This window comes from Armigeres subalbatus, chromosome 1, assembly GCF_024139115.2.
Source record: "Armigeres subalbatus isolate Guangzhou_Male chromosome 1, GZ_Asu_2, whole genome shotgun sequence".
NCBI classification, from domain to species: Eukaryota; Metazoa; Arthropoda; class Insecta; order Diptera; family Culicidae; genus Armigeres; species Armigeres subalbatus.
Window position 1 is genome coordinate 180,574,948 of NC_085139.1, and position 10,614 is coordinate 180,585,561.

General features: G+C 36.8%; 2 protein-coding genes across 2 annotated transcripts; one reads left to right on the forward strand and one right to left on the reverse strand.

Moving 5' to 3' along the window:
• Positions 1-3,662: 3,662 nt before the first annotated feature.
• Positions 3,663-8,032, reverse strand: LOC134208824 (prostaglandin reductase 1-like). Its single transcript, XM_062684772.1, has 3 exons — positions 7,999-8,032; positions 6,110-6,352; positions 3,663-4,782 (listed from the first exon to the last, which is right to left on the reverse strand). Exons 1-3 carry the CDS (start codon positions 8,015-8,017, stop codon positions 3,890-3,892), a joined length of 1,155 nt encoding a protein of 384 aa, XP_062540756.1. The 5' UTR covers positions 8,018-8,032; the 3' UTR covers positions 3,663-3,889.
• A 1,144-nt stretch (positions 8,033-9,176) lies between these two features.
• LOC134208829 (prostaglandin reductase 1-like) lies at positions 9,177-10,339 on the forward strand. The gene has a single exon (XM_062684776.1). The coding sequence runs from the start codon at positions 9,236-9,238 to the stop codon at positions 10,226-10,228; it is 993 nt and encodes a 330-aa protein (XP_062540760.1). The 5' UTR covers positions 9,177-9,235; the 3' UTR covers positions 10,229-10,339.
• The last annotated feature ends 275 nt before the right edge of the window (positions 10,340-10,614 follow it).

Below are 10,614 nucleotides of genomic sequence, written 5' to 3' on the forward strand. Positions count from 1 at the left end.
CCCGACAAAGAAAACACACATCCTGAAGACCGTCGTAATATATTCTTCCTTTACGGCCACCGAAATTAAGCGATGGCGGTATTTCCTCTTTCAGGTCAATGTATACACCATGGCCCAAGCCAGATATTGTGGAAAATTTTTCCCTTGTTAAACATTCCACATTTCCAAATCGCCCAAGTGCCATCGACAAGCTTTTATTCACTTGTCATAAGACGAGTTTGTACAATCCCATTTAATTCCACCACTTAATTGTACCTTGACAGATACGTATTTCGACTTAAGGTCGTCCTCGCAAGGCCGATAACGCTCGCAATCAACGAGGGTGTAATTTATAACGCCGACCAGCTTCAGGTCCTTCCAGGTGGTTCTTTATGTCATGTCGTGAAATCCTCGTAGCAAAGCCATGAGCGGCTCTGCCGGGGTTGTCATGAGTGTAGTACTAATATTTGTGGTTTATTATGATGCAGGGTAATTAGGCTGACGGTCATTAGGCCGAAAGTCGTTAAGCCGAATGGTCATTTGGCCGAAGGCCATTAGGCCAAATGGCCATTAGGCCGAATGGCCATTAGGCCGAATAAGAACTGGGGAGTGAAAAGTGAGGAAGAAGTAGAAAGAAAGAAGCAGGAATAAGGAAGAAGGAATAAAGAAGAAGGGAGAAGGAGGAAAGAAGAAGGAAAAAGGAAAAAGAAGAAGGAAAAGGAAGAAAAACGAAGTAGAAACGAAGAGGGAAGAAGGAAGAAGAAAGAAGGAAGAAAGAAGAAGAAAGAAGGAGGAAGAAGGAAAACGAAAAAGAAAGAAGGAATAAAGAAGAAGGAAGACGCAAGAAGGAAGAATAAATAATAAAGAAGAAAAAAGTAAGAAGGAAGAAGGAAGAAAGAAGAAAGAAGAATGAAAAAGGAAGAAATTAGAAGGAAGAAAGAAGAAAGAAGACGAAGGAACAAAGAAGAAGGAAAAAGGTAGAAAAGAAGAAGGAAGAAGTAAGAAGGAAGAAAGAAAGTAAAAGAATAAATGAAGACGGGAGTACTAATAGTAGTACTAATATTTGTGGCTTATTATGATGCTGGGTCATTAAGCCGAATGGTCATTAGGCCGAATACGAACTGGGGAGTGACAAGTGAGGAATAAGTAGAACGGAAGAAAGAAGAAGGAAGAAAGAAGAAGGAAGAAGGAGGAAGGAAGAAAGAAGAAGGAAGAAGTAAAAAGGAAGAAAGAAGAAGGAAAACGAAGAAAGAAGAAGGAAGAAGAACCAAGGAAGAAAGTAAAAAGAAGAAAGAAGTAGGAAGAAGGTAGAAAGAAGAAGGAAGAAGTAACAACGAAGAAGAAAGAAGGAATAAGGTAGACAGAAGAAGGAAGAAGTAACAACGAAGAAGAAAGAAGGAATAAGGAAGAAGCAAGAAGAAAGAAAGAAGAAAGAAGAAGGATGAAGGAAGAAGGACGAAGGAACAAAGAAGAAGGAAGAAGTAAGAACGAATAAGGAAGAAGGAAAAAGGAAGAAGGAAGAAGAAAGATGGAAGAAGAAAGAAAGTAAGTAAAAGAACAAATGAAGACGGGAGAAAGAAGGAAGAAAACGAAGAATGAAGAAGGAAGAAGGAATAAGATAGAAGGAAGGAGGAAGAAGGAAGAAGAAGAAGGAAAAATTAAGAAGGAAAGAGAAGAAGCAAAAATTATGAAGGAAGGACAAGAAGGAAGGAGAAGAAGGAAAAATTAGGAAGGAAGAAGGAAGGGGAAGAATGAAAAATTAAGAATGAAAAAAATAAGTATGAAGAATGAAGAAGGAAGAAGGAAGGAGGAAGAAAAAAGGAAAAAGGAAGAAGGAAGAAGAAAACAGGAAGAAGGAAGAAGGAAGAAAGAAGAAGGAAGAAGACAGATTGAAGAAGAAAGATGAAAGAAGGGAGAAGGAAGAAGGGGTAAGGTGAAGAAATAACTTCTCATTTTTCACTTTTTCTTCTTTTTGCTAATTCGGCCTAATGGCCATTCGGCCTTACGGCCTTCGGCCTAATGGCCTGACACCGCTTATTATATAGGCGTGCATGATGCTGATGATTATTATGGCGATGTCCATCATCGTGTCGTTTCCTTCGCTCTCTCATCGCTGATTGCTGTCGGTGTGCGATGCGGATGTCTTTGTTGTCGCTGTTTGCATTCAAGGAGCGCGAAAAATTCGTGCTATCCACGTTGGATATGAATTCACACCCTTTCTTTCTGAATAACCTGCGTAAATCCCAAAATCCGCGTAAAAATAGCCGCGTCAAAAATGACTCGAAAAGTCGACTCCAGTATACAATTTTACTCAGTACTTAGCGACTGAGTAAAATTGTACACTAGGGTCGCTTTTTTCAGGCATTTTACAGGCGGATTTTGGGATTTACGCAGGTTCTTCAGAAAGAAAGGGAGTGAATTCATGTCCAACGTGGAAAATTAGAGAGTATAATAACTCTGTGCAGTGCTGCAATTTTCAGTAGATCTTTTGAAAGTGTACCTTGCTGCCAGTTCAAGCCAGCGACAAGCTAAAAGTTTTGGATTAAATGCGTAATATTATGAACAAGATTGTTTGTAAATAATTGTATTTATTGAAATATCATATAACTATTATAGAAAAAACAAATCATTTATTATGTTAACACTCCTGAGCTGTTAATCCTGAGTTGTTTTGATACGATTTGAAAATATCTCACTTGTTATAGCTGTTCGGACCAAGGATGTTATAGATCATTTAGTAATTTGCGTTAGATCATTTCGACAAACGTAAACAATGCCTTTACCTGCAAATTCCTCAACAACAAGGACCGTTCCCAGCTAACAACCACTTGGAACTGGAGGCACTCCGCGCCTTCTATCGAACGGAAGTGGAAAATACTGCCAAAAGTCTCTAATTTTCCTGAAATCAGCAGAAGAAGTCAATGTTTACGTTTGCGACTTTCGCCCTTATGAAACAACAATGTCGATTTAGTAGTTTGCCAATAACTCATTACAAAGGCTGAATTTCAAAATGTGTTGTATGGTGGACTTATAGTACGAAGGTTGTTCTACAACTCTGCCCAATGGTTCGTTGTTTGAATTCAACTATTAACTGAGTTATAGCGCTAGTTGCAGTAACTTAAACTAAATGATTGTAATTTTGATATCATTTAGTCTAAGTACTGAAACTATAACCATAACTCCGTTACTAGTGGAATTAAAACAACGAACCATTAGGCACAGTTGTAGAAATACCTTCACACTAGAAGTCTACCATACAACACATTTTGAAATTCAGCTTCTGGAATGAGTTATTGACAAACTACTTAATGATCGAACGCAAATTACTAAATGATCAATAACATCCTTGGTTCGGACGACGTCATAAAACATATGAAATTAACAATAAAAAAAGCATTGAATTTATTATAATTACTAATGTTGTTCAACTGATAAATCAAAAAGACTTGTACCTACTCGTTTATGTAACAACGTCAAGGTACCTCAAAGAAGAAAAATGCAAATAAATCAAAGCGAGGTCAGCGGTTACAACTGTAAGTTACTAAGTTTTCGAGAAATGTTTTAATAGCAACTGTCAACAATTTCAGAAGCATTTGCTTCTGTTTGTTACCAGTTACCAATTTTATGAAATCGTTCTTTAAAAATCTAAAGGGCATGGCTAATAGTTTTCTCAAACATACAAGTACAAGTATTGTATATCAAAAAGTGTTATTTTTTCCAAACTTAATGATAGGGAACATATACATAATATCAGCCATTAGCGAAAAAGAAGTTTTCTGTGGATGATTTCATTCTTATAATCTTGCGGCAAAATTGAAAAAAACAAAAAAAATATCAATTACCATATTTTTAGTGTGAAATATTGTTTCAGGTAGATTATTTTGATCCTTAACCGCAATTTTACAATCAATTATGTATTGATGATTTTTACAACCGCTTTTCCTGTATTTCCTCCTTTAAGCATATCCATAAATGCGACTGGTAAATTCTCAAAGCCTTCTGTTACGGTTTCATGCCACTTAAGTTTACCCTCATTTATCCACCTCAAGTTGGCTTCAATTCCTTCCAACCATCTGTCGTTCCAGCGCCATACTACAAAACCTTCCATTTTAAGTTGCTTAAAAACCATTTGTCTTAGCGGGTCAGTAACTTTATCTATAGAAGTATTGTAATTAGATATTGTTCCACAAACTGCGATGCGACCATATAAGTTCATTAGCTTGATGACCGATTCCGATATTTGGCCTCCCACGTTATCGAAATACACATCTACTCCCTTTGGGGCAGCCTTCTTCAGCTCGGCATATACATTGGCAGTTTTGTAGTTGATGGTTTCATCAAATCCCAAATCTTTCAACCATTGGCACTTGGCATCGGATCCAGCAATGCCAACCACTCTGCATCCTAAGTTTTTGGCAATTTGTCCAACATGGTTTCCTACGGCTCCTGCTGCACCGCTCACAACCACGGTCTCTCCTTTCTTCGGTGAGCACACTTCCTGCAGTCCGAAATACGCTGTATTCCCCGGCATTCCCAGGACGCCAAGTCCCAAACTGATAGGTAGATTCCCAAAGCTCGGTAGCACGTAAGGTATGTCCGTTTTCATGGTGTTCGGATTGCAAACAGTATGTGAGCGCCACCCGAATTGACCGAAAATCGAAGCTCCCACAGGAAAGGAAGCGTTCTTACTGTCGATCACCTTTCCAACCTGGCCGCCGATCATGAGTGATCCTGCTGGGTAGGCCATCATGTAAGGTCGCATATAGGGATCCACACTAATGTATTCAGCCTGGGCGATGATTTCTGAAAATCAAAAATCAAATTTGTTGTATGATACTTTTTATTTGAAAATAATATATAGGATGATCAGAAAAACAGGAACAGGTAACACGAAAAAAGAAAGGAAAAACTTGTTTGAAACTTTTCAGATACGTACTTCGACCATAGTTGTGTGGCCTACAACAATCAATTAAAAGGAATAATGACTAACTCGTCTCATTACAAATTATATTCATCATCGTCATGCTAAATATGACCACAAGCGTAATCGTTGAGAATATGAAAAATCCACAATGGTCGGGCGCCACACAAAGCGACGGTCAAAACTATCAAACATGATTACGCAAATTTAATATTTTTAAATACACTGATTCACAACTAATTTGATTTTTTTTTTCATTGTTTTTAGAGGTGCCAAAGTGGCACTTGCGCCTGAGAAAAATTGTATTCCAAAAATGCATAAAGGAAACAAATCTAACTGTATGATATGTTCTCTATGTTCTATATTAGCAACACTTAAAAAGTCATACTAACACCTTGCCAAGGCAACCCTTACAGTCATAAAAATTGGATTTGATTTTCTTAGCCACGTGCCACGTGATTGAAATTTTTTAAAAATTTGTCTATTTTATCAATAGAAAAAGTCTCTCGTCAGGCACCCAGTGGCTAAAATGAAAAAATCCGTGAGATGAATCTTAAATTTTACCCGTCGCTTCATCTACTAGATGTCAGGAAGTTTCATAATATATTTGAAATTACCTACAACCAGTTATTACAGTTTCAATATTAGATTGGGTACCCGAGTACCCCTTCACCCACATAATTACAAAATTTCAAAACAGACTGTAACACTTTTCTTGATCAACCCATATTTGTATAAAGATTGTTTTTCGGAAAATTTCAACATTTTTATTTTATTTTATATTTTGTTTAAAGATCAATCTACTGATTGAACTCTACCGATATTAGCTATATAAAGATAATGGAATTGAAAGCGCTATTCTACATTTTTTTATGAAATCCATATTTCCAAAACTATCCCACAAATCAACTATAGATGATCAATAAAGCTGCATATTGCCTACTGAACATATTCACTTTTGAGAAAGTAATGTCGTGATTTCTCTTCTCAACCCCATACATTTTAAATTACTCATCTCATGTTATACTATTTTTTGTTATTGTCTTGAGATTTAGCCCTGCGACATTCATGATTTTTTGTTTATTTTTAAACGATCATCTGCTTCGCGACGTATGTTGCTATTCCATTTATCATCCTTATAAATATACACCAGGGTATGTATGTGTTATCAACTCATATGATTGTGCGAAATGGAAACCGAAAACTCACCTCCATCTTTCAAAGCCGGCAAATTTTCATCCACTAATTGAAAGTTTTGCTGCGTTGGTTCTCCTTTGAACACTTTTGCGTAGATCCATTTTTTAGCAGCTATTGCTGATGACGAGTAGCAACGACGATTGGCAGTCAGTCCTCTTCGTATCATTTTAATGCTGTAAACTGCAACAGCAGAACGTTTCCTCTTCCAGATGCTAGACGAACTAGTTGAACATCGGTGCCTAGTATAGCTATAGCCTGTGTTTCGAATATTTGTGCGTTTCAAACATTGCATATACAGTCGCTCGCAGAATTGAGTATACACCTTGGATTAGATGAGTGTGTAAAAAAATTCAAATACAACCAATTTGTTCTCTAGCGTTCTTTTAATTCATTGCAATAGTTTATTTTTTATTCTGTTATCAACATGTGTCTAAAAATTTGAAAATTTTCTCCAATGCCTGTTTATTTGAAAATTATCGACAAAAAGGCCTAGGCCTTTAAATTTTCTTCTTATGACCATGATCAATGTAATTTAAAGTTCTCTTTTATGGCAAAGCTTGAAATGGTAATTACTAATGTGACCAACAAGCGTCCTGCGAAACGCGGGATGCCTATCTGGATTGCGTCACTGGCTTGAAAATGGATCCTCCAAAAGTGCATTTCGCACAGGCCCAAAAAAATGGAAAAATATTTGTCAAGCTGTATGAATTGTAATAAAGTCTGGTAACATTAGTAATAATTACACATCCGCTAGTTTGACATCTATTGTTGTTTTAAAGCTGTAACATGTAACAATTTTTTTTATTGAATTGCAGCTAATGAAAAGTAAAAATATTGCTTTGTTTCAATGCAGTTAGGCAAAATAGTTGCAGTTGCAGATATCTTCGGAATACTGTCTTAGATATATCAAATAATCGAAAACGAGTTGAAATATGAAGATATTGAGAAAACCCAGCAAATGTTGGAGATGCTGTAAAAAATGTAGTAAAACTTTTCAAATACACATTGGAAAAAATTTTCAATCTTTTTATTTTTATAACAGAACAAAAAAATAGTTAAAATTATTTACAAGAGTCCTAGAATTAATTCGTTGTTTTTGAAATTTTAATACATCTAATCCTATCTAAGGTGTATACTCAATTTTGCGAGTGACTGTACAAGAAACCTCAAGTAATCCACCTAGTCTCAATAATGGCACATGTTGTAATGCGATATTGTTGAAAAAATAAAAATTGTGTGCAATAAAATATTACAGAAATATCTGTATGATTGCGATGGAAAACACATTTCAAGCAGGATTATAATAAAATAAAATAATATAAAGCATTTTTAACTAATAATTACTGCGACAAGGTGCATAAATAAACGTTTACATTCAAAATCAATTACTTGTATTTAAAAAAAATCAGTAATTAAGACATTAAGATGGAAATGTAATGCTGTTGAAATTTTTTTTTTATTTGTATAATATATTTTAAAAACGAAACTGCGTGTAATGCTTTCAGTAAGCTCTTTCAAGGAAGCCCACATTAGAGAACATCACGAAAAGTTTTACCTTTTCTTTCAAAACACAGGCTTTTTTCAGAACTCATAAAACCGTTGCCTTTTTTGGCAATTTTCCATCTTTCAACGTCAAATTGATCAGCTCTTAGTGTATATAAACACAGTTGATCCCAAGACGAATCGTTTAGTGGGGAAATGTTGAAAATTGATCCATCCGTTCGTGAGTTATAATGCCCCAAAGGAAAAGCAAATTCATGTTTATGTATGGAGATGAAGGGGCCCTCCTCAGCCTAGCAGTAAGATTTGCGGCTATAAAGCAAGACCATGCTGAAGGTGACTGGGTTCTATTCCCGGTGCCAGTCTATACAATTTTCGGTTTGGAAACTGTCTCGACCTACCTGTACATAAAAGTATCATCGTGTTAGCCTGATATACGAATGCAAAAATGGTAACATGGCTTAGAAACCTTGCGAGGCGGCAATGTCCCAGTGGGGGATGTAATCCCAATAAGAAGAAGAATATATATAGAGATGAATCCACACATATGTACATTTCTTTTGGTTTTAGATTCTATTTCTACTTTACGTGGAGAGCGGTATACTAATAAGCTTCATTAGGAAAATTATTCGATTTTTATTAATCAAAATTTGTGGATTTTTTGCAGTGTAGTTTGTCCTTTTCATACAATAAACAATACGCAAGGACTGTACTGCCTGTAATCACATATTTGTCCCATCTATGCTGGGCTTCCTATTCATATGGGACAAATATGCGATTACATGCAGTGTATGTGGCTGTGTTTTGGCCATAACTTCAAGATGCAATTTCAAAATTTAACCAACACATGAAGACATCATTCCAATTCATATTACGAGTTTAGTAGACTCGTAAGGTAAGATACCCAAAAATCATCCTAAAACCAGTTTTCGCCCACCAACTTTGAAATATTCATTTCTCGAAAACTAGTTGTTGGAAACAGATAAGATTGAAGTATCCTCATAACTGTTCACGAAAAATAGGTGGACGAAAACTGTGGTCAGGGTGATTTCTTAGTAACAGTGATGAACTTGAAATTAAATCTAAAAAATAACTCCAATAAAGTAAAAAAAGATTTCTGGTTGTCTTACTCTATATGGTTGGGGCTCTCGCTCTGTAGTGAGCCACTCCAACAGTCATTCCGACTGGCCTGTAATGTTTTGTTCGCTGAAGGAACTTGGAAAATTATTCATATTGTGACAAGGGTGATCTTAGAGCCTGTCGATACACCGAAATGTGAACAAATCACATCAAGCGTTTTCGAGTTATTATCATTTCAATAAACACTTGTCTAGGGTAGAAGAGACGATTTTGTCGATCATTAATATGATTCAACGCACAAAAAATGCGTATGCTTTTATGCATCGTTATACACAATATATTGAAAACAAACGGTGTTTGATTTTTCTTTCCAATAATAGGAACAAACCACCTACATTTGTAGAATTACTTCACCTGAGCTTAACTGCATCATAGTAGGAATGACTTGCATGTTCGATCGCTGATAAGCATTGGTATATATATTACATGCTGATAACATTCATTATCATATCATTACTCAACTTTACGCCGGTGAAATTGGAGTGGTAAGTCGCAAACATGGTCGTCGTCTCACGAAACTGGCTGTACGTGAAAGAGTTCAAAGGAGAACCCAAGGAGGAAAATTTCGAATTGGTTGACGAAGAGCTGCCAACCCTTCAGGATGGAGAATTTCTGGCCGAAGCTGAGTATCTCAGTGTGGATCCCTATATGCGCCCATACATGGGAAGATATCCGGTTGGAAGTCTTATGATTGGTGGCCAGATCGCGAAAATATTGCAAAGTAAAAACAAGGCATTCCCTGAAGGAGTCCGAATTTTCGGTCAGTTCGGTTGGCGCACCCATACCATTTTCAATCCTAACAAAACCCAAGGCGAAAAACCATATGTTTTGCCGGACTTTGGATCACTTCCAGCGAGTTTGGGTCTCGGTATTTTGGGTATGCCTGGTAATACGGCATATTTTGGATTTCTGGAAATTTGTGACCCAAAAGAAGGAGAAACTGTTGTGGTTAGTGGAGCTGCAGGTGCCGTTGGTAGCGTAGTTGGTCAGATTGCAAAACTGAAAGGTTGTCAAGTAATTGGAATCGCTGGATCGGACGATAAGTGCGAGTGGCTTAAAAAGCTTGGTTTTGAACACGCCATTAATTATAAAACACAGAATATTCTCGAAGAACTGAAGAAAGCTGCTCCTAAGGGTATTGATTGTTATTTTGACAACGTTGGTGGAACTATTACCGAAACAGTGATTCGACTGATGAATTTAAATGGGAGAATCTCAGTATGTGGCACTATTTCGAACTACAATAGTGTTCCAGTCCAAGTAGCTGATCCCCAGAGAGATTTTGTTTTCAAGCAGTTGAAGATGCAAGGATTCATTGTCAGCCGATGGGGCCATCGTTGGTTAGAAGGCATCAATGCAAATCTTAATTGGATTAGACAAGGAAAACTTCAGTACGAAGAAACAGTCACAGAGGGATTTGAAAATATGCCGAAAGCTTTCATGGATATGTTAAAAGGAGGCAATACTGGTAAAGCAATTGTTAAAGTGTAGATAATTATAAATAATAATAAAAATATGTATTCGCTATTTATATTAAAAAATGTTTCATGTACGACCGCTTTTGCATTTTCCCTCCCACCATTAAAATTATCTCGATCTCCACTTCTCCATCAAAAAAAAAAAAATACGTGTGCGAGGCCGTATTATATGTACTATCGTTGAAAGGGATGAGCGTAATCGCTGGAATGGTTCCCACCAGATCAGCTGCCGGAGAAATCTTCCCGTGGGAGTATGATAGATCCGTTGCCGAGAACGAGCAGTAACCGATCTTGAGATGAACTAATCCGGAACTCTGCACCCTTGCGGTCGATATCGGACGTAGAAGTGACACGAATCAATAGGGGACCGGTTGTGGAAAACAATCCCCTATCAATTCT

What these genes read in the sequence shown, in the direction of transcription:
- LOC134208824 (XM_062684772.1), bottom strand. An exon ending in GCCGGCTTTGAAAGATGGAG is followed by an intron (nt 4,783 to 6,109) that starts GTGAGTTTTCGG and finishes TTTGATTTTCAG; the next exon opens with AAATCATCGCCCAGGCTGAA.
- LOC134208829 (XM_062684776.1), top strand. Translation starts at nt 9,236, where the DNA reads ATGGTCGTCGTCTCACGAAACTGGCTGTACGTGAAAGAGTTCAAAGGA.